The sequence below is a fragment of the Phodopus roborovskii genome, unplaced genomic scaffold (genome assembly GCF_943737965.1).
Source record: "Phodopus roborovskii unplaced genomic scaffold, PHOROB, whole genome shotgun sequence".
Taxonomy (NCBI): Eukaryota; Metazoa; Chordata; class Mammalia; order Rodentia; family Cricetidae; genus Phodopus; species Phodopus roborovskii.
This window is the reverse complement of record NW_026126469.1, coordinates 28,777,940-28,802,791: the sequence shown is the minus strand read 5'-3', so window position 1 is coordinate 28,802,791 and position 24,852 is coordinate 28,777,940. Positions and strand designations below refer to the sequence as shown.

General features: G+C 39.1%; 1 protein-coding gene across 1 annotated transcript in view; it reads right to left on the bottom strand.

The window, feature by feature from the left end:
- The window catches only part of LOC127227266 (cell surface glycoprotein CD200 receptor 5), a 40,560-nt gene extending 18,279 nt beyond the window's left edge, over nucleotides 1-22,281 (bottom strand). Inside the window, exons 1-5 of the mRNA XM_051191622.1 lie at nucleotides 22,218-22,281; nucleotides 13,960-14,073; nucleotides 11,632-11,949; nucleotides 11,273-11,521; nucleotides 10,551-10,665 (exon numbers count right to left, since the gene is read on the bottom strand). Of these exons, the coding sequence (XP_051047579.1) occupies nucleotides 10,551-10,665; nucleotides 11,273-11,521; nucleotides 11,632-11,949; nucleotides 13,960-14,073; nucleotides 22,218-22,281 (860 nt within the window). The remainder of the gene's footprint in view (nucleotides 1-10,550; nucleotides 10,666-11,272; nucleotides 11,522-11,631; nucleotides 11,950-13,959; nucleotides 14,074-22,217) is intronic.
- Nucleotides 22,282-24,852: the final 2,571 nt, after the last annotated feature.

Here is a 24,852-nt window from a genome sequence, read left to right as displayed (position 1 = left end):
GCTAAATGTTAAAGGACTAAATATTGTTAACTGTGATTCTTACTTGCTAACTGTTGTGTTATATATTTTGCTATGTTACGGTTAAAACCCTTCTTTTTTATTTTAGACAGAAAAGAGGAGATGATGGGAGATGTCATTCTGTAAATATGTTTCTCATACTGGTTAATGAATAAAGCACTGTTGGCCAATGGGAAAGCTAGATAGGAGGGACTAGGAGACAAGGAGGAAAGAGGAAGTAGTAAGGAGGGTCAAGATGGAAAGTCTGGAGAGAGCAGGACGGTAGCCAGCTCTCCGGCAAGAGGAGACCACATGGAGATATTAGATTAACAGAAATGGGTTAATAATTAAGACAGAGCTAGCCAATAAGAAACTAGTACCTGGCCAACAACATTATATCAAATACAGAGTCTCTGTGTGTTAATTGGGGCTGGTACAGCGGCGGGACAAGACCAGCGGCGGGAGGAAAATCCTTACTCCTTACAAATGAGCTATGCAATATTCTTCAACAAGCATCTTTGTTGCTTAAACAAACTGTTATTGTATAAATACTGCATCATGGCAGGTGCAACAAAAGTCACATGGGAAGAACCAGAGACATGAAAATATGTGAATTCAACAGGAAATGTCTTATTATGGCTGACTGGATCTGTCTTCCAAACCACAGCTTAATGGGAAAACAGCTGAGTCATGTTACGGAAAGATAAAACTAAAGGGCACAGATACTAAACCATTATAAGTTAGCATCACTAGGTACCACCAGCTTGGGTGGCTCAAATATTAGTTGTAGGGCTCTTTTTTCCCCTTTACCCTGTTTGCCACCAGGCTAAGAGGAGAAAGAGGCAGATGGGGCCACAAAAACTTTGGCAACCCATGAGCAAAGATGGAGACAGCCCTCTGGGAGACAGATGAATCAGTTCAATTTTATTCCAGAGTGTAAGGAATATATAGGATTGGGGAGCCTGGGGGAAAATCCTAATTCCTATCATAAAGCTTAGTATGTGTCAGTAGGATCCTATGGCAGAGGCCCTAGCATAGTGGGGCTCTGAATCATAGGTCAAGCTAAAGATGAATCAGGCATCTGGTTTTAGAGACAGCATTTAGATAAGGTGGGTCTTCCAAGCCCAGGGACATTCTCCAGATAAGGGCAGGTAAAGGGCAGGAAGCTTTGCTGGAGGGAGGGAGCTCCATTTTGCTGAGCTTATTAAGATAAGCAACTAAGCTATGGGAAGGCTGCAACCTCTGGTAAGCCAGCAATGTCTTCCAATAGTGCTTTAGAAATGAAATGATCATCAGGAGACATGCTTCTGCTTCAGTAGTCTTACATTTAAATACTTACTGTCATACTAAAAATAATTTTAAAATCTCTCCTGAACTTCAGGAAAGAGAAGCATCCAAAGGGGGGAAAATAAAATGTAATTTTAAACCCTTCCCAAATAAAGAAGGGGCATGAAAAACATAGAATTGATTCTGCACACACTATGAAGTGCTTGGAATAAAAACTAAATATAAAATCATGAGCTACTCATAAATATCAGACTTTATATTGTTTTCCAGAATAACTGAGGAGACATTTCCAGGACGGATCTTGGATGCAACGCTTCATTCTTCTACTCATATGCCTTTAATTAATTCTTTAGTGACAAACTTTCATAAGTCCTGATGTTGTTACACTGCTAAGCAGATCTGTAGGCAGGCCAGAAAATGACCCATCTGGGAAAGAAAATGAGGGAAAATCATGGCTTCTTGCAGATCAGATCCGTCAACAAGATCAGCTATGTTTGAGTCTGTCCTTGGTAACTCCTTTGCACTGTCTCAGCCAATCCTGGGGCTCTTCCCCTATCCTCTACCAAGAAAAATCATTAGACTGTGATACTTCCTAGTGTTTTGAAAATGTATTTTTATCATACATGTGTACACATGTGAGATCAGAGGACAACTTGCAGGGGTTGATTCTTTCCTTCCACCACAGGAAAGAAATGGGGGCTGATTGACTGAGAGTAATTGATATTTTTTTCTTGGAAACCAGAGTACAAACTGAACTTTTTGCCTGAACCCATATAATTCAATATATAAATATAGAAACGTCTGGAAGACTGCAAGCAGGGTAGTAGATGGTAAGGAAAGGAAGTTTGATGTGTAATGTTTGGGTTTTGAACCAAGAATAGGTGCATAATTCAAAATATATCTTTCAGGGCTAGCAAGATGGCTCAGTGGGTAAAGGAACGAGCTGCTCAGGCTCACAACTTGTGCTTTTAAAGACCAAACCTAAGACCACATAGGTGGCAGTCTATCTCTAGTCTCCTCGTGTCTGTCTTTTTGTGTCTCTCTCCTTGTGAGGGCCAAGTTGGAAACAGAAGTGAGAGTAATTAGAATGCATCACATGACTGTTTGCTGCTTGTTCTACTGAATTTCATCTTTCATCTGTTCTCTAGCTTGCTCCTTTCTCTTCTCTCATCATTATGCCTTGAGCATCTTCCCATATTGCTGTATATAATTCCACCTCATTCATTTTCTCACCCTTGATATCAGCCAGTGCTTCTCAACCTTCCTAATGCTTCAACCCTTTAATACATGTCTTCACATTGTCGTCACCCCCAACCATAAGATTATTTTTGGTGCTACTTCATAATTGTAATGTTATTACAGTTACAAATCATGATGTAAATATCTGTGTTTTCCCATGGTCTTAGATGACCCCATGAAAGGGCTATCCCACCCCAGCTGGGTCTGACCCACAGGTCAAGAAATGCTTTAGAGAAGATGAGAAACAATAGCCAACACGCTGTAACTGTCTATTCCAACATGCTGAAGGCCAGAGGACTGTGTAGAAGGAGAAAGCAAAAGCAAAAGGACACAGACACAGTGGCATTTTCTACAGCTCCTGCAAAAGTAACCTTACTCCTTCTGGCTGCATTATAACATTGTATCCTTCTAAAAAGTGATAATGATGATACTGAGATCAACGCTCACTGGCCCTCTCCTTTTGCTGTTGTAAACCATACTGTGACATTTCCCTGGTGCCTGTGAATGCCAGTATTCTGTACATACTGAAGGTGGGGCTGATAGCCCAGGCTTGCAAGCTGCCCTCTGCTCTCTTAGTCTGTATTTCCATCAGATGCTGCTTGTCCCCTTCCCTCTCTCAACCATGGATCCCATAAAAAGGATTAATAGTATAATTTTATTTATGAAAATGTTATCTTTAAAATCACCACTGCCTTGATTGTTAGTGTGTAGGCTAAATATTATTTCACATGTGTTGGGCATTTATAGTTCCTGTCTTGTAAAACTGAGCCTTGCAGCCTTCGCCTTTTTTTTTTTTTTTTTTTTTTTTTTTTTTTTTTTCCTTTTAATGGAAAGGGATGAGCCACTTTGGCTTGCATAAGTCAGGACCATCCACTGAGAGGCAGTTGAATGCTAATGGGATTTGAGGTCTTTGCTGTAAGAGAACAGTGGAAAATGTTACCAGCAACTGACCTCCTTGACCCCTGCTGGCATGGCTGCCTTCTTCTGCACATTTTATGTTGTGTGGGGAAAATGACAAAAGACAGATGCTTATTGCTGGCCTGAGAGCTGTTTAATCATTATTTCTAGTCCCAAGACATTTACTGTAGCCTTTCAGAGTTGACATCTTGGGCTGCTCCTTGGTTTTCACTGTCTTGTAAATAATGTTGCAGTTTTTTACTCAAGGGAACAGGCAGGTCTGTGGGAGAGTTTCTTTAAAGGTGTTATGCTGTGGATGATATCCTTGGGCCAAAAGGTTTAAAACTGTGAATGAAGGAATTTGACCTTTGGAAATAAACCATGAGGTCTTGCAGGAAAAGATCAAAATACATAGCCTTGTCTGGCTCCTAGGTCCCACACAGCCTCACTTGGGTCTACAGACCTGCCCATGCCCATTGAAAGGCTTGACAACACATTAGATTCGTCTTCCTAATAGGTTCTGAGAGCTGCCTCAGCATATTAGGATGCTGCATGGTAGGCAAGATACCTTTCAGAATGAGTGTAAATCTCATTTTAACCACAGATCATTCTCCTCCAGAGGGCTCTGATACTCAGTTTTCAGAGGAGAAACTGAAAAGTGTGATGCATTCAAGCATTTTCATCACATTATTAGGCAACAGTATATTACCAGTTTCTTATATATAACTGTCCCCTAGTCAAGATCTTGTTCTTCCTGACAAGCAAATCATTCCAGCAATTTGGAATGTAATTTGTTTTCTCTTTCCCTAAAAGCCCTACTAAGTAGTCGAATTTCACAATTCCTCCGTTAGGATGTATTGTGTTCCCTTTACTGCTGATGAATATGAGTTTGTGGATGTTTCCTCTCTTCCTCTGGTTAGAGTTGTAGATACTCTTGATTCACATGAGAGAGCTTCCCTCTGCAATGCTGGATGCTAGCCTCTTCTCTCTCATAATGACTAAATCACTGGAGCTCTGCAGGGGAATGATGTAACAGCCATGGGATCCTGTTTGTTTAAGCCATGTGTGAGCTCTCAGAGTCTCAGGTAGGGAGAAAAGGCAGGAGTAGAGGAAGAAAGCACCAAAACATTTTACTGGGTGTTTGTGCAGGTATTAGGACCTCTCGGAAGCTCAGACTGAAAGATAAGATTTTGTGTTTCTGTAGCATCCTTGCAATACAGGTAACATCAGCCCAGTGAGGAAGGGTACCTCCTATCCATGAAGTACAGGTATCATCAGCTCAGAGAGGAAGGGTACTCCCTACCCATCAGCCTCTCCAGCAGACCCACTGCCTGTCGAAGACCCGTTTTGGTTCTCCATTAATATGAGCTAGTGTTCTTGGCTTCTCATTTAATCTTCAAATCAGTATTGGATGAATCTGTCAGATTTGGACATTCTGTTCAGAGAACTTTATAAACTCATCAAAATTAACTGGATCTGCAGAACACTGCTGGCATTCTTAAAAACTCCCTTCTGTTCCCAAATGAATTCATGAAACACAAGGAAATGATACAGTTTGTATTATGTGAGGACCCATTCTGACCTGCCCAGGCCATCTTCTCTTCCTGCTAACCCTTTCTTCCCTGAGCTTTCCCACTGTCAAACTCTTATGCATCTTTTAAGTCAGCTTCACTGCCACCACCTTCATCAGCAAGGCCTCACACACATCCTCCAGTTCATCTTTTTCACAGTGCCCTGGTTCTCTACACCCTCATCTCCCACAAGGACCTGTGTCTAGTAAAAGACAGATCTTAAGCCAAGCCCCGCCCAGTCTGCCCAACTCTGCTAAAGGTCTAATCAGTATTAAGTGCCTTCCCTTCTTCTTTTCCAGGAATTAAAGAGCTATCACATGATCTTCGCCAATCAGACAAGAGAGATGAGGCAGGTGGGAGCTTTGGGGCCTCGTGAGCAAGATACGGTCCAAAGCAGTGATGACCAATCCTCTTTTCTGAGGGTACCCTTGTCTGGCTTGGCCTTGGAAAATAGCTGTGTTCTCTTGGTGAGCAGTAAAGCAGGGCAGCTGACTTCTTAGTAAAACTGCATGACCACTGAATCTGAGAGTCTCAGTTTCCTCTTTTAGAAAATGGGGAAGTTGACCTAATTTATCTGTAGCTTCCTTCTAGCATTAGAATACCATATGCACCTCTAGATATGATGCGGAAGGACCTAGAAAGTGGAAAAACAGAGCTAATTTTACCCGAAGCAATTGACACCAGCAAACCATTTTCTCCATCTGAAGAAATGAGTACTAATCTTGTCTTAACTGTGAAGACAACTCAATGACCTTCCCTGAAGTGTGAATATTCACTCCTCCCAACTCATTTGGTAAGCAAACCGTTTCTACTAAAATTAAGTAAAATGGCAATACATGTTTAGGAACTGAAAAGATGTTTTTCTGCCTAAGTAGAAGTTTAGCACCTCCTCTTCTTGTAACTATTCCAAACACCACTCAAGAAAGGCTAAAGAGTTAATGTCTGGAAAAATACAGAAATACAGGATGGCTTTGCCTGAGGCAACATTGATTTTAGTTTGCTTCAAAATGCGAAAAAGAATTAAGTCAAAGCACCACCTAGTGGTTCTCAGCTGTGTTGTGCTGCCAATTTCCCTCAGTCTGAGACCATATTGATTCCTGTGTAAGATTATGGTGTTGTGATTAGACTTCCCTGCTGTGAGTCACACCATATTGTATGAGACTGTACTTTATGAAGCCAGCCCCGCTTCCCCCCCCCCCCCCCAGCAAGGGACTCTATTACACATGAGCATCAGACCCCGTTTGGGTACAAGTACAGAAGCAATATGAGTTTGTTAGGATGTGAACACCACTGCCTGTCCAGTGCCACCCATGATGCACAGGCTGATAGCCAACTTATTGCCAAAAGTAAGAGCTTCTTAGGATGTGAACGCCACTGCCACCCAGGGAGCACAGGCTAATAACTAACCTATTCCCAAAAGTAAGAGCCTCAACATCCTACTCATTTATCAAAGCCAACTGAGACTATATGCATATTTTAAAGTCACATCAGGAAAACCAGGCTCCAGGACATATTGGATGTACCAGATAGAGGGAGATTAAAACATCCTCACCTGGACTGTATTAGAAGGACAACTAACACTGTGATGGCAGCACCCTCACCATCCTGTCACCAGACCACCCTGTGTATGAGTCAAGGAACCAGCAGGCAGAAAATTCCTGACTGTGCCCCGGGCTTCAGCTTGGGTTGGTCCTCGCTGCTGATGTCACCTACTCTAACTGCTGTTAGTCCATCCACCATTCATCTGTGTGGACCATTTTGCTCTAATGTCTCCCTGGTCTGAGAATTGACTCAACTCTCAAGAAGCTGAACTCTGCCCCTATGACTTGACTCTGCAAGGGTGACAGCAGCATCTCCAATAAGCTTTTGATGGTTAATTATTGGACTCTTCTTCCTGGGGACTCTTCTAGCAACCCTATCAGCTTCTGTTTTTACCTCTTGGCTAGGCCTCTTTGGAACATATTAAAGTCTGCTACAGCTTTTTTATCCCTTTGTACACACTCTGTAACCTGTATAGGTAGATTATAGATAAATACACACACACACATATACACACAGAGAGAGATAGACAAATCGATACAGATAGTTGGATAGATAGACAGATGTAAAGATAAATGCATATATATATACATACATACCTATATATTTTCTGTGTGATATATAAAATATGGTCTGACATTGCATATACATAGTTAAGATTGAAACAGAAGAAATCAGGTTGCTTCAATCAGCTGTCAAGGTACTTGATACTACATGAAAAATTGCTGTCAGTGGAGGAGCATACTTTATGAATTTATTGCTATTTAGTAAATTTGATATTATGGAAAGACATCAAGTTCATCTAGTTTCTGGCATGGGGACATCACAATATATAAACATGCATGAGCATGTATTCGTATATACATATATGTGGTTATATGCATGTGCGGTCAAAAAAGGAAACTTTCACATCTGTGTACAGACAGGAAGATGAGAGGGTTGGACAAGGCAGCTGTGTAGCCTTTTACCCTTTCAGCTAACACCACAACAAAACTGTGGCACTGGAAGTTGAGCAGAAAAGTCACATTTGATATTCTGACAAGTGAGTCCAGGCAATTTCAATTCCCTTCTCCCTCCCCTACTCAGATCCTTCCTGGGAGCCCATGGCAGTTTTTATTCTCTCCAATCTCTCAACACAGACATGTCCTCAAATGTCTAGAGATTGCCGAAATACTGGATCATCTTTTTTACATTCACAGATTTCAAGCACTTCCCCACAGCAAGCCTTCCTTAACCATACAAGAGCAACAGTTCTAAAATTATTCTGGAGATGATTCGCTGACTCACCATTCCTTTCTCCTGAAACTATTGCTTCATTACCTTTAAGGAAAAAAGAAAAAATGATCCAGAACATGGACATGAGTAGAATACACCAGTTTTTAGGATAGTAAACTTCCTAAATGACCAACCAAGTATCTATATTTATTTCCATTACAATTAATCTGAGCTATGTGTAAAGTGAAACCCCAAATAGCATTGCTTTGAAAAACATGTTTTATTCTCTATCACACTAAGACAACAAATGGATAGTCTGGGGCTGGTTGGAGAAATCTATGGTCATCAGGCCCAAGTCCTTCCATTGTTCTGTTTTTCTGTTTTTCCACTTCAATGAATAGCTTCCAGCCTCAGCATTATCCATGGCTCAAGTAGCTCTGGGACCCTCAGGCATTACACCAGTACTGCAGTTCCACAGATAAGTTGGAAATCAAAAGAAAACCCTTCCTTTTCTTTAAAGGGCTGTCCTGAAAACATCACACATCGTATTTGCCACAGCTAATGGTCAGACTCAGAGGCAAGGGAAACTGAATGAATCTATGAGCTACCTCTGTTCTTAGAAAATTGGAGTTGTTATTGAGCAATATAGGACTTACTTATAAGAGTGAAGTAATATTTGAGCAATGTATGAGTTGCTTAATGCCACAAATGTGCTGCCTGATAAGGAACCACAAGAACTCTATGGCAATGACTATTTGTATGGGATCAGCCATGTCTAATGATCTTGATTGAGGTTGATTAAGGGTCTGAGGGAAAGCTCACTCCTGGGTTCTTCAGCTGGCCTCCACAGAGAGGTGAAAGGCTTGACTGACATGAATCAGCTGTGTTCCATTCTCATCCTCCAGCAGGCTAGGTCTTCCATATCCACATAGAATGAAAAGGAGAAACATTCAGGACCTTCTGAGTGAGACAAGAACTTGGAACTGACAAACTGCCATTTATGTATGTTTTTATTGGCCAGAGAAAACTACTTCAAGTGAGTAAACAGAGCCATGAACTCTTTATGGAAAGAACTTTGAGATCTACTAAAAACATGAGAGAGAGGTGGAGGAAGATTTATTTGTGAATAGAATTGTCTTCCACAAAAAAAAAAAAAAAAAAAAAAAGAAAAAAAGAAAAAGAAAAAGAAAAGAAAAGAATTGTCTTCCACAAGTAGAACATGGAGGAGAGACAACGACCCAAAATACTTGGAATCTCTGCCCCTGTAATTCCTAGTCTGTTACAGAATGGCAGTGTTGGGCCTCTTCCTTCTGTATGTCCTGACTTAAACATGAAGACCTTGTATTAAAAGAGGAGCACAAACCTTACATGGGTTTGAGATAAGTGACAGTTATGGATTTATTCACTGCTTGACACATAGTGATTTTCCACTATTAAAGTGGGCATTAGTCTAGACATTAGCCCACTATCCTGCTCTTTATTGTGTGGGAGATTTGCTAAATGTGCACCAACCCTCATTTTGATTAGTAGTCATAGAATCTGAGCAGGTGGGCTTACTACTCCAGGACTGACTCATAAATTATTATTCTTAGTGGAATAAAACTAACTAACCCTTTACCCTCTGTCCTGGCGTGATCACTACATACATACATTCATTTTTCCCCCAAGACTTGTACTAAAAATAAAAGTAATATCCCAAATCACTTGCCACTTTACCTAAGAAATAATTCTTTTAAATAAAAATGTATTTTTAACTATAGGACTACTATCTGTATTGAGTTAACAATGTCTTGGTTTACAGTTATTGGGGTTCACCCGTGTCTTATTCTCACTGATCTATCCCAATCCCTATCAATCACAATGCAGACCACAAAGGAAATTGAGAAACTAGGACTCTAAAAACTAAGGGGATTTTGAGTGTGACCTCCAGGATACTGGCAATGCCTTCTGCGGGCTCAACTTTTAACTTTTATAAAACAAAAAGGCTTCTAGCTATGTATTCCATGTTTAATACAAAAGGCAACTGTCCAGCTACTTGGTAACAACAAAGCAAGAAAGAAGGCCAGATAGTGGCTGACTTGAAGGTGTTGATTTTCATGGCATCCAGCAGAGTAACATTTGTGACTGATCACATAAAATGGAGCTATGAACAGGAAGTTGATGGAAGCTATTCCTGGAGTACACAGGTGAAGGAAATCCAGCCAGCACGGTTGCTCACCTTTTGCTAAGCCATCTTCTTCTTTGGCCTGAGAAGTGGGGAAGGGAGAGGGGAGAAAGCCATTCATACAAGCATGGTGGTGAGCACCAAGCTTTTGCCTGCACATTCATACCGCATGGCTGCCAGCATCAAGAACAGGTCTGCAGGATGTCAACAAGAGAGGTGATTACAAATGGCTGTTTTCTTATATTGTGTCATCAGACTAAAGGACTTCAGAAATCTTGATTTTCATTTTCTAGAAACAAAAAAAAAAAAACATAAAATTCAAATACGCAGGAAGGAACAGAAACCCCCACAGAGAAACTTGTAAATAAATTCATCAAGTTCCAGCTACTTCATTTCTACCAATGAAGCCCAAATGAGAAGGCCAGGCTAAGTCCTTCCTCAATCAGAGCTGCAGCAAGGCAGATGCTCTTGTCAGTGTTGTGGGCAGATATGTCTGGGTTCTATTGTTTAAAAAAAAAGCCTGATATTGAAGAAGGGCTGAGGGAATAACCATGACAGGGCCATATAACATACTGGGACTCAAACTTATGACAATGTATTTCTTTCTAAAGAGCCTTGGTATTTCAATTTAATGTTCCTACCTGAAATAATTTCTCTTCTGGAAGAAAGCATATCCTATGATGAGCAGAATAATCCCCAAAAGGGTAAGTTTCACATAGAGAATGGTCAGTAAGGAATACAGAGGGCTGGTGACACCTTTACCTACAGGCAATGATAAAAATTCAGGCAAGTTCAGTAATAGCTCTAATCTAATCTAAGCAACAGCTTTAAAATCACTTACAGTGTTTCTAAAATTTTACAGAATGTCAAATTCAGAAAACCTCATCAATTATAATTTGAATGCCACTCATATATAATTGTTTCCCCATCAAGTTTAGAAATAATGTCCAGCTTTTGTGCTTGGTAGACATTTACAAATATTTTAAAGTAAATAAATACATACTAAGTATTGTTAATACTTCCCAGTTATATAAGGGAAAAGTTCCCATGCAAACCTTATTTTATTTTTATGAAAATATAATTGCATCATTTCCATCAATTCCTTTCTTCCTCCAACCTCCTCCATTTGTCCTCACCTCCAATATTCCCTTTCAAATTGCTAGCCTCTTGTAAATTGTTAGTGTCGCATATTTATACATAATATGCAAGTGCAGTCTGCATAAGTCCATGTGGTGTTGTTTGCATGCACATGATTTCAGACTGACCACATGGCTTTGGATAAGCAATTAGGGGATCATCTCTGAGGGAAGAATAGTAAGTTAAATATCAAATATTTCTTCTTTAAAGAATAAAAGGTACTCACCTTGATTCTGTTCTATGGACAGAATCTTGCTGCCAGTTGGATGGGAGACACAGCAGAACACAGCAGACACATTGTTGCGCTCCCAGAGGTATGTGCTCCTAATGGTCACAGTGCCATTGCTGTGTGATTCATTCTCAGTGACATGATAGCCATCTGGAGCCCAAAAGATCTGAGCGGCAGGCCTGCCTGCAATGGCCTCACAAACTGCAGTTCTGTTTTTCCCTGGAAACACAGTTACTTCAGGCGGTACTGTGGAGATAAAGGGGGGAAAGTTCAGCCTTGTCACAAATTCCAAAGGCATTTGTTTCTGTCTAAAATGCGGTGACCTGAAATACCACATATGTGACATTGTCACTTACCTAGAACTTGGAGGTCACGTCTCTCTTGGAACTGTCCTTCAGGTGTTATTAGTTGACATGAATACTGCCCATCGTGACTGAGGGCCACTGTATTGATCTGAAGGTCTGGACTCTGGTCAGGTGTGGAGGCCCAGGTGATCCGCCTGTCAGTGCAGTCTATTTCACTGGTCTTATTTGTTTCTGCTAAGTAGGATATTGTGCAAGGAGGCTGGCCTCTGAGGATTATTTCCCATGTTATCAATACTGCTTTTGTTGATGGATTTTGAGGGCAGCCCAGCAGAGCCTTTGTGCCCATCTGTACAAACACTGGAGTACTAACTGGATGGACACACACACACACACACACACACACACACACACACACCACAGAGAGAGAGAGAGAGAGAGAGAGAGAGAGAGGAAACTGAGAGCTTAATAGTGTTTGAGTTATCTACAATAGATTTTACAAAGTTGTATTAGAATGTTCTAGCAAGCATCCTAAAAACTTTATAATTAATAAATTACGTTTCACAAAGTACACATTGCTTTTAAAACAAATTGAAATACTACCCACCTGTGCCCTCTGCTACACATTTTTGGTGGATACGTGTGTCTGGTAAAATATATGAGGTGAACATAACAGTTTTGCTATCTAGACACAGACAACTGCTTCTCAGTCTTTGAACTAAGATCAAGTAAACCAAACATGAAAACACACTAAAATTACATTAAACTACAAAAATAGAATTCTAAAGCTAGTTGTTGGTGGACAATATTAGTGTCATCATACAACTTGGGCTCTTCAGGAACCAAAATGGAATATAAAATCATGTGATTGTCTCCTAAGATTTGATGAGTACCAATATAATCAGCAAGCCTCCTCCCGAGGATTGAGGTGGGCATTAATTTGAAAGATATAAAGTCACTCCAATTAAAAGTAGTTCATGATATTTACATTGAGCTATTTAGAACTTTTTTGGCTTATTTTTATTTACAGATTACAAATAGGTGAAATCAATTGAATTTAAAACAGTATATAATCTTCCAAGGCTTACCATCTCATGAAAAATAAACATAATAATCAGTATAAATAGAAGATGTTTATAAATATTTACTTCCAGTGAAAACATATGACTGCTCTTAAAAAACATTGAAAAAATATAATTTTACTGAAAATGCGTAAAACTGTAAAATATAATACTTAGGTATGTGGTCCTTCCTTGCTATTAGATAAGTGTAAAATTCACAGGCAATTCAGCTGAGTTTTGCCCATATATTTTATTTTTATTCTATCAGAAGTAAATACACAAGTTTACCAGTAGGCCCATGCGCTCATCTATAGAACATTTTAATTAGACCCCATAATCTGCAAGCTTTTCCTACTTAGAACCTCATGAAAACTGTGCATTGGCAAAAGACACCATGACTGATAAGTTTGCTAAAGGGTGTTTATTCTACCAAAACATATATTCCAGTTCACAAATGTGGGTGTCAGGATGAGCTCACTTTGTCATAATCAGAAACAGTTACAAGAAGGGGGAACTTTTGGCATGAATGAGACTTGGCTTTGCTAAAACCTCTCCCCTTTCTTGTTGTTGTATCACTTGCCTCCTCTGGGCACATAAGCAAGCCTCACATCTTATGACCAAATAAAGGCCATATAACCAGACAAAGAAGAAAGTGACACTTTAACACAGACCTAAGACAAAATGAAGCCCATTGTGGCTGATGGAATTGGAATGGCCTCCAAAGGGTCATATATTTGAATGCTTAATCACAAGGGAAAGGAACTGTTTGAAAGATTAGGATTAGATGTGTTTTGTTGGAGTGGGTATGGCTTGTTGAGGGAAGTATGGCTTCAAGAGTGTGCGTGAGGTTTCAAAATTCCAGGTCAGGCCCAGTAACCCCTCCACCCCTCTCTGCCTGAGGATCAGGATGTTCCTATCAACTACTTCTTCAGCAACATGAGTGCCACCATGGCCTCACCCTCATGATATTGGACTAAACTTCTGAACCTATAAGCAACTCCTCAATTAAATGTTTCCTTTTATAAGAGTTGCCATGGTCATGGCATCTCTTCACAGCAATAGAACAGTGACTGAGATACCCATGGTCTTTCCATGACTACAATTTCACAAAGGTTCACAAAGGCAAACAAAGATGCATCTTGTTAGCGAAACAACTAACAGTTCAGTTACTCAGGACATGTCACACAACAACACTTGGACCACTAGATGCTTGTACTAAGAGTAAGGCTGCAATACTACAGTCAGGGTATCAGATACTTTTCTAACCAAGACCCACTCTCAAACTCCTTGATAATGGCCACTATATGAGGAAGAATAATACCCTGTGGAAAAGGAAATGGACGATACTGTGGCTCCTGATCCTGATTATATGGTGGGTTCTGCTTCTGATAATCTTGTGGCTCCTGCCGGTGTCCCTTATTCAAATAACTGGAATCTAGAACATATTTAGGGAAAAATGAAAATCAATTTTATATGTTCATGTAGAAGAAAAGTCTTTCTCAACAAAGTTCTATTCAATGCAATAGATAACCATTAACCTTGACTAAAATTACTCACCAAAAATCACTGTAAAACAAGAGATGTATGACTTCTCAGTATGAAAGTATATTCACATCTTTAAATTTACATTTACAAAGTATTAATTAATGGTTTTCACTTAGTGAGACATCTCATTTTACCAAGAATATTTTATAAGGGGCCGCTTTTCTTTCCCCATGTCCCTACCATGATCTTGTTCAGAGTGAGCATCTTCATCCAAATTGATCTCATAAGCTTTCTTCATATAACAGACTCTAATTATTTTTGTTTCATCATATGGTAGGCATCTTACCTACACAATGTAGAGGGTTTTTTTGTTTTTGTTTTTTTAGTAAACTTAGACTCAGGATTAAAATGATTCTCCATTAACCCCTTCCTCTGCTTTAGTTGATCTTTGTAGTTACAGACTACTTATTCTCTATTCTAGGACAACAATGAAGCCATGACCACTGATACTTAGATGGTATGATGCTACCACAGAACTCCACACCCTTCCTTGTTGAAATTCTACCCTTTGAGAAACCATTACTCTTCCATTCTTAGATCTTTGAGTGTGATGGAAGATGAATTTCATGTTCCATGCAAACAGTAAAAAAGGTAGATAATTTATTAATTTTAGATAAAGAAACTTTGAAATATCAAGCATTAAAATGGGCATTGTATAAAGATGCACCACCAATTCTCCTACCAGAGCAAATCCCAATCCTTAGTTTGTTGGTACCTAACAACAGACAGTCTAGACAAAGAAGCAAAACCTGTTACAAACTGCTGGGAGAATTAGGTAAAAAGGCTTCTGCAGTTTACAGACTTCAACATCTCTCTCTCTCAGAAATGGTGACACCAACAATAGGTACAAAATCAGGCAAGGCATAACTGTGAACATACCACCTCTGTCACCAGCTCAGTCTAATTTTTGTCTCTACAGATGACTTCCTACAGTAGAAGAATACGTATTTTTCCAAGTTCATATGGGGCTTTCATGAACATTACTATATCCTGCACCATGATACACATATTACAATTTCTAAATTCATTTTATGTGTATGGGAATGTTGCTTGTATGTATCTATGTGCACCACTTACATGCCTGGTGTTGTCAGAAGCCACAAGAGGACATTAGATCCCCTGGAACTGGAGTCACAAAGAGTTGTGAGCCACCACTTGAGTACTGGGATTCAACCTGAGTCCTCTAAAAGAGCAGCCAGTGCTGAGAACCATTGTGATCCATCTCTCCAGACCAACATTTTAACACATTTCAAAGAATGGAATCATAGAATGACTACATCTTGGCTATCATGGAATTAAACTAAAAATCAATAAAAGTCAATAGATCCACAAGAATTTGGAGATGATGCCATATCATTCTAAAATAACAATTTGGTGAAGAAGATATATTAAGGGAAAATTTTAAATATCTTGAACTAAGTAAAAACAGATATTATCAAAACTCATAGAATACCAAAGAGCAGTGCCTAAAGGGAAAGATTTAGCCTACACTGCTTGTATTAGAGTAGAAAAATCATCTAAAATTCAATCAATTGCACCAAAATAAGCACAAGAAAAATTAGTCTCAAAACCAGTGAACACAGGAGTATAGAGAATATCAACAAAACTGAAGCTGATTCTGAAAAGGGACAAGTAGAGATAACAATCAACTAGCCAGAATAGTGAAAAAAAAATCGTCAACTAGCCAAAATAAGGAGAGAAAAAATCAGAAGTGACATTACTCAGATTATAGAGGACACTAAAGGACTAGGGAGATTTCTATAAAGAATTCTATGGTGACGAAAGGTAATCTAAATGAAACAGTCAAAAATCTTTGAATGGAACAACTGCCTAAATTTATACAAAGGGAAATACATGGGGCGAGGGATGAAAGGAGAGGAGGAGAAAGAAAGGAACTAGAGTCCATATTTATAACAGAAAATTCTTCAGAAACAAAGAAACTTACTAGAAACTTATAAAACGGAATAATGTTAATCATCATGTTGAAGAATATACCTAGTAACAGCCTCAAATGACACAAAGCAAAATTGAACTAGACAGACACATAGATGATTTCATAGACTTAGACAGATGTTTATGCACATCTTCCTCAGAAATGAACAGAACAACAAGAACTTTTAAAAGGGTATAGATATAGAATGCATTACAACAGTATCAATTATAGTGACCAAAGTTACTGTTATAAAACAGTTCCAATGTAATACTACATATTTTTTAAATATCATGAGTATGTTAATCAAAGTTGATTATGTGCTGGATCACAGCACAAACCTATACATTTAAGCAAGATGGCTCAGCAGGTAAAGATACGCAGCCAAGCCTGAGGATCTGAGTTTGAACCCTGGAACTCATATATGGAAAGGTAAGAACAATTCCTACAAGTTGTCCTTTGACCCCCCAAAGAAATGCTGTGTCATATACACATTCACACACACACACACACACATACACACACACGCACATGCACTCACACTCACACACACATGGGTGCAAGAGTGCAGTACACACACAAAGCACATGCATATATATTTTGAAAAATTTCTTAAGAAAATTCATTAGTTTCATATAAAGACCTCTCATGCTATCTTAATTTTGACAATGGATTATTAATGTTGGAATTGATATGAGACTTACATCTTTCACATTTTGAAGAAGATGGTATTTTTGTATTTGAAGAAAAGTCAATTTATATTCACATTGACCAGTCTGCTTAGGCAATATGGTCCTGATGAGGTAAAATTCCAACTAGAGTTCTACCACTTTAGCTAGTAGGCTAACCTGTCCCATCTTTGTACTGGTTATTTCACAGACTCTGGTCCTTATCATGCCCCATCTTTCTACTGGTTACTTCCAACAACTTTACTTAAATGCTTAAGACTCAATAATCTATGACATCAGTCCATGAATTGTGCTGCATCCAGGCCACTTTTCTTCTATTTCTCTTATGATGATGGACTGTCCCTTCCTAGCTAAATTAAGTGTGTCCACTTCACTCAGGATTCTGGATCCCACTTCTTCTCTTCTTGGACCTCTCTCTCTCTCTCTCTCTCTCTCTCTTTTTCTCTCTTTCTCTCTCTCTCTCTCTTTCTCTCTCTCTCTCTCTCTCTCTCTCTCTCTCTCTCTCTCTCTCTCTGACTACCTTAAAGATAGGAAAAGCAAGGAATATAAGAAAACAGCATTTCCAGACAGTCATTCATCTTCAAAGTCATGATAATAACAAATAAAATAATCTCCTTTGTGAAATATTTGTACAAAACTGGTTTATTAGAAATAATCTGAGTAACTATCACTTACAAAAATTAAATCAAGAACAGACAAACAACTTTTTATTCCTTTTTTTTCTTTTTTTCTTTTTTTTAAATTTTATTTAATTTTATATAACAGTCCAATTAAATGAAAACAAACATTTATACACAATATTTGGGAATTTGGGCGTCGTTCTTTCCAAACTACTTCCTGCTGGTAAGGGGCACTGTTTTGGGGGAATTGAAGAAAATTCAGATATCCTGGCTGTAGTCTGTAGGACTGTTTTGTCCAGCTGTTTTGAATGTAGGATCAGCTTGTACTCTGTTTCAGGTGGTCTGGCCTGATCAAAACACATTAGTCTGGAAGGAATCCACATCTTTTCATTTTCTGTGGAAACAAAAATAGAAATCCTTTTCCCCAGTAACTTGTCCTTCAACTTAAATTTTGGATTCAAAGCATTTTTTTTTTTTTTTTTTTTTAGCTTAATATATTATTTTACATGTCGATCCCAGTTCCCTCTCCCTTCCTCTCTCGCTCCCTCCCCCCGCCCTCCCTCTCTCCTTCCCTCCCTTTTTACCCTCTCTGCCCTCTCACATGCACTCTAAACACCCTCCCCTCCCATCCCCCCACCCCAATTCCATATGTAGGGGAATGCCATCCAGTTGGGGTCATGTAGATCTGACAGGTCCTGTGAAGTAGGGACTAGGGCTTCTCTCCTGTCTCTAGATTAAGGCAGTTATCCCTTCATGGGGGATATGTTCCCAAAGTTCTTTGTGAACCAGGGATACATCCTGGCTCCACCAGACAAGCAACTTAAAAAGACCTATAACCTGGACGGAAATAGAAGTAGTCATCAAAAGCATTCCAACCAAAAAAAGTCCAGGGCCAGATGGATTCAGCACAGAATTCTACCGGACATTCAAGGAAGAACTGTTCCTCAAACTATTCCACAACATAGAAACAGAAGGTTCATTGCCAAACTCTTTTTATGAGGCCATAATAACCTTGGTACCCAAACCTCACAAAGACACAACTAAGAAAGAAAACTACAGACCAATATCCCTGATGAACATCGATGCAAAAATACTCAATAAAGTACTGGCAAACCGAATTCAAGAATACATCAGAGAAATCATTCACCATTACCAAGTAAGCTTCATCCCTGGAATGCAGGGATGGTTTAACATATGAAAATCTATCAACGTGATCCACCATATAAACAAACAGAAAAAGAAAACCCATATGATTATCTCCCTAGATGCAGAAAAAGCCTTCGACAAAACTCAACACCCTTTCATGATAAAGGTCTTGGAGAGGTCAGGGATAAACATAATAAGAGAAATATACATCAAACCAACTGCCAACATCAAACTGAATGGAGAGAAACTTAAGCCAATTCCTCTAAAATCAGGAACAAGACAAGGCTGCCCTCTCTCTCCATATCTCTTCTATAGCATACTAGAAGTTCTAACTAATGCTATAAGACAACAAAAGGAGATCAAGGGCATCCAAATTGGAAAGGAAGTCAAACTGTCTCTATTTGCAGATGATATGATAGTTTGCATAAGCGACCCAATAAACTCTACCAGGGAACTCCTACAGCTGATAAACACCTTCATCAAACTAGCAGGATACAAGATAAACTCAAAAAAATCAGTAGCCCTACTTTTTTCAGACAATAAAGAGACAGAGAAAGAAATCAGAGAAACATCACCCTTTACAATAGCCACAAGCAACATAAAGTATCTTGGTGTAACACCTACAAAACAAGTAAAAGACATATATAATAAGAACTTCGTGGCTGTAAAGAAAGAAATTAAAGAAGATACCAGAAAATGGAAAGATCTCCCATGCTCTTGGATAGGTAGGATTAACATAGTAAAAATGCCAATCTTACCAAAAGCAATCTACAAATTCAATGCAATGCCCATTAAAATCCCACCACAATTCTTCACCGACCTTGAAAGGATAATAATCAACTTTATATGGAAAAACAAAAGACCCAGGATAGCCAAAACAACCCTATACAATAAAAGAACATCAGGAGGCATCACCATTCCTGACTTAAAGCTCTACTACAGAGCGATAGTTCTGAAAACAGCCTGGTATTGGCATAAAAATAGAAAGGTAGATCAATGGAATCTAATTGAAAATCCTGATAATAACCCACACACCTATGAACACCTGATTTTCGACAAAACAGCTAAAATTATACAATGGGGCAAGGACAGCATCTTCAACAAATGGTGCTGGCACAATTGGATGAGGGTGTGTAGAAGACTACAGATAGACCCATGTCTGTCCCCATGCATAAAACTCAAGTCCAAATGGATCAAAGACCTCAACATCAATCCATCCACATTGAACCTCTTAGTAGAAAAAGTAGGAGGTACACTTGAAGAAATTGTTATAGGAGACTGCTTCCTGAACATAACTCCAGGGACACAGACACTGAGATAAACAATTAATAAATGGGACCTCTTCAAACTTAGAAGCTTCTGTAAGGCAAAGGACACAGTGGACAAGACCAAACGGCAGCCCACAGACTGGGAAAAGATTTTCACCAATCCTATATCTGACAAAGGGCTGATCTCCAAAATATACAAAGAACTCAAGAAACGAGTCAACAAAACACCAAATAACCCTATTAAAAAATGGGATATAGAACTGAAGAAAGAATTCTCAATAGAGGAAATCAAAAACTAGATGGCATTCCCTTACATATGGAATTGGGGTGGAGGGATGGGAGGGGAGAGTGCTTAGAGTGCATGTGAGAGGGCAGAGAGGGTAAAAGGGAGGGAAGGCTGGAGGAAGGGAGGGCAGGAGAGGGAACTGGGATCGATATGTAAAATAATATATTAAATTAAAAAAAATGCTTTGACTCCAAAATTTAAGTTGAAGGACAAGTTACTGGGGAAAAGGATTACTATTTTTGTTTCCACAGAAAATGAAAAGATGTGGATTCCTTCCAGACTAATATGGTTTGATCACGCCAGACCACCTGAAACAGAGTACAAAGTGATCCTACATTCAAAACAGCTAGACAAAGCAGCCTTACAGACTACAGCCAGGATTTCTGAATCTTCTTCGAATCCCCCATGACAGTGCCCCTTGCGAGCAGGAAGTAGTTTGGAAAGAACAATGCCCAAATTCCCAAATATTGTGTATAAATGTTTCTTTTCATTTAAATGGACTTTGTTATAGAAAATAAATAAAAAAGGGGGGAAATGGGGTACAGAACTGAAGAAAGAATTCTCAATAGAGGAAATCAAAAGGCCTGAAAGACACTTAAGAAAATGCTCCACATCTTTACCTATCAGGAAAATGCAAATCAAAGCAACTTTGAGATACCATCTTACTCCTGCCAGAATGGCTAAAATTAGAATCACCAATGATGACTCATGTTGGAGAGGATGTGGAGTAAGTGGAACACTCCTCCACTGCTGGTGGGAGTGCAAACTCATACAGCCATTTTGGAGATCAGTATGGCGGTTCCTCAGGAAAATGGGAATTAGTTTACCACAGGACCCGGCAATCCCCCTCTTAGGCATATACCCAAAGGATTCACATCCATACAACAAAGGCATATGTTCAACTATGTTCATAGCAGCACTATTTGTAATAGCAAGAACCTGGAAGCAACCTAGATGCCCCTCAATTGAAGAATGGTTAATGAAGATGTGGCACATCTACACAATGGAATACTACTCTGCAGAAAAAAATAATGGTATCTAGAAATTCACAGGCAAGTGGATGACACTTGAAGAAACCATCCTGAATGAGGTAACCCAGTCACAAAAAGAGGAACACAGTATGTACTCACTCATATATGGATTTTAGACCTAGATCAAATGATCACCAGCCTATAATTCACACCACCAGAGGAACTAGGATACAAGGTATATTCTAAGAGATTCATATAAACTGCCTCACAGAACTGGGAAGGGAAAAGTCCCCTAGAGCTCAGGGGAAGTGGGGGGGGGCAGCGAATGGAGAGAGAAGTAGGAGAAAATGAGGGGGAGGAAAGGAAAGCATGTGCGACCAGGAAGATTGAACCTGGTTAGGAATAGAAGATAGGAAAGAGAGAGGGAACATAAAATAGGGAGCCAATATTGGTTTGAAGATAAAATTGAACACAAAGAAATGTCGAGAGAACTACAAGACTGCTGCCAACTAACAATTTGAGCTGCTGTGGAAAGGCTACCATAAATGCCCTTCCGGAGAGTGAGATCAATAACTAACTTATCCATGGAGCCCTCAACTAATGCCTGTTGGAAACAGGATCAAACACCCATACATAAACACTGAGTCAAACTAGAACCCAGATGCAGATGGAGAGGACAAGACCAGGCTGCAGAAACACATACAGACAGATTATCTGAACAAGGAGGAGATAATGGGCACCCAGACTGATAGCTGGACAAAGCAACCTTACAAACTACAGGCAGGATTTCTAAATCTTCTTCGAATCCCCCATGACAGCGCCCCTTACCAGCAGGAAGTAGTTTGGAAAGAACAATGCCCAAATTCCCAAATATTGTCTATAAATGTTTGTTTTCATTTAAATGGACTTTGTTATAGAAAATAAATAAAAAAAAATTAAAAAAAAAAAGAAATAATCAGGTTTAGAGTATCCTGTAGAGTGTTGAAGTGGCCCTGTTAGCCTGACACTTTGTGTCTCCAAAGGTAGAAGCTTATAATTCCAGGAGTCAGAAGGTGGAGGCACAGTCCAAAGTTAGTGTAAAGAATGGATACATTTTCTAAAACAGCTCAGAATGTCACACTTACCAGACACCAAAATGGTGATGGAGATCAGTATCTTCAAAGCCAAAGTCCTGCCCAGGGCATCCATCTGGAGTGATTTCTACTTAAACACAAATCACCATAAGCCCTTGATGGACTCAGTGAATCTGTTCTTCGAGGTCAACTTTCTGCTCAGTTCATTGGATATAAGGGTGATTTTCTTCCTCATTTTGCCTATCTTTCTTCATCTTCATTCTATGTGCTGTTCCATGACTAAGCCTGCATAGGAAAGAAGGTGTGTTGATGTTTGATAAGTGATACAGAAAGAAACCAAAGCTTAACCGTTTCATTCCCTCGCAATAGTAAAACATTAAGATACATTTTATGACAATTTCCATTTTGATGCAGTTGTTAAAGATTGATTCACATACCAGATAATGAGCAAATAATGTGTGTACAGATGATGAATCTGTACAACTGGACAAGCACTTGCAAAATTTTGAAACCAAGGTGCTGACATTTTGCTACTCAAAGTTGCTGATATGTTCTTCCTTTGTCCACTTCTCAAGAGGCAAACAGGGTGCTGTCATCTCTCACCATTTGCCTACTGTGCCAGTTCCTGAGCACCACATAAACTAAATGCTTTAGAAAGTTCTTCCCTGCATGCTGATTTGGACTAACCAAAGGATATATCATGATTCATTCATCAGTTTCTCTGTGATTTGAATTACTTTCATTGATAACTAATATATAAAGCTTCTATGAGAATTCTTGATTTGCATATACTTTTTGGTTTCTAAGGAACACATTTTCTTGGCTATATACCAACAAATAAAGATGATTGATCATAGGATGGTGTGACTTTAAACAAATAATTCCCATTATGGGTTAACTGGCATGCTGCCCCTCATTTTTGTTTTTGGTTGTGAGCCTAGCCTTTAAAGGCAGAGCCGTCAATGCAGCCCAGCTGGCCTTCATTTTTATCTTAAAATTATATACCCAAACCTGAGAATGTGGTCTTTTAAATAAAGTAATTTCATCTGTAATTAGTGCACGGTGATATATATTGATCTGTTTACATTCTGCATTAGACATCCAGTTCGATGAGCCATTTGTTTAAAATGTTGTCTTTCTTCCAGTGTCTGTTTCTGTCTTCTTTACCAAAACTCAGATGTCTATATGAATGTGCCTTATATCTGGATTTTCAATTCAATTCCATGGATCAACACTTCAATTCCACTGATGAACACATCTTTTTTTATGCTAATACCATGTAGTTTTTAATTACTATAGCTTCACAGTACTACTTAGAATCAGGAATGGTGGTGTCTCCTGAAGTTCTGTTTTTGTTCAGGATTGTGTTAGCTTATCTGGGTTATTTTCTTTTGTTTTCCATATGGCACTGAGAATTGACCTTTAAAGATCTGTAAAGAATTTCAATGAATCTGTAGAGGTCTTTTAATAGATAGCCAGGGTGTGAAATGTGGTACTTTGAGCAAAATTGACCCTCATAATCAAAAGACAGTGACACTACAAAGAGGTGTGTCATTGTTGAAGTAGGTATGTCCTGATTAGAGAAAGTGTGTGACTGTTGGGCAACTTTGAGTTCTCTTTGCTTAAGCTTTGTTGGGTGTCAGTTGAATTTCTGTTGTGTACAAGGTGTAGGAATCTCAGCTACTACTTTAGTAACATATTGGACTGCATGATTCTATTCTCCCTATCATGATGGTAATGAACAGAAACCCTAAAACTGTAAGTGAGCCAAGCCAATTAAATATTGTATACCGTAAGGGTTCCTAGGTTCACAGCAAAAGAAACCCCAAGGAAGACAATTAGCCTTAAGGGAAGAACTAAAATTATCCAGAATATGAACACAACTAACATAATCAATGTTCGTGGTAGTACACTTTCCAGTGGATCATATAAATATTTATTTCAACCAGATTTAATCTCAACTACGGGTAACGTAAAACCACAAATAGCACTGCTTTGAAAAACAAGGTTTATTGTTTATCACACTAAGGCAACAAATGGATGCTCCAGAACTATTGGCGTAAATCTGTGGACATCTGGGACAAGTCCTTCCATTGTTCTGTTTTTTCACTTTTGATAGCTTTCATCCATAACATTATCCATGGCTCAAATAGCTCTAGGTTCTCCAGGCATCACACCAGTATTGCAATTCCATAGATAAGTTGGAAATCAAAATAAAATCCTTCAATTCCTTTCAAGAATTCTCCTGAAAACACCACACATTTCATTTGCCAGAGCTAATGGTCAGGCTCAGAGGCAAAAGAAACTGAATGAATCTATGAGCTACCTCTGTTCTTAGAAAATTGGAGTTGTTATTGAGCAATATAGGACTTACTTATAAGAGTGAAGTTATGTTTGAGCAATGTATGAGTTGCTTAATGCCACAAATGTGCTGCCTGATAAGGAACCACAAGAACTCTATGGCAATGACTGTTTGTATGGGATCAGCCATGTCTAATGATCTTGATTGAGGTTGATTAAGGGTCTGAGGGAAAGCTGACTCCTGGGTCCTTCAGCTGGCCTCCACAGAGAATTGAAAGGCTTGACTGACATGAATCAGCTGTGTTCCATTCTCATCCTCCTGCAGGCTAGGTCTTCCATATCCACATAGAATGAAAAGTAGAAACACTCAGGACCTTCTGAGTGA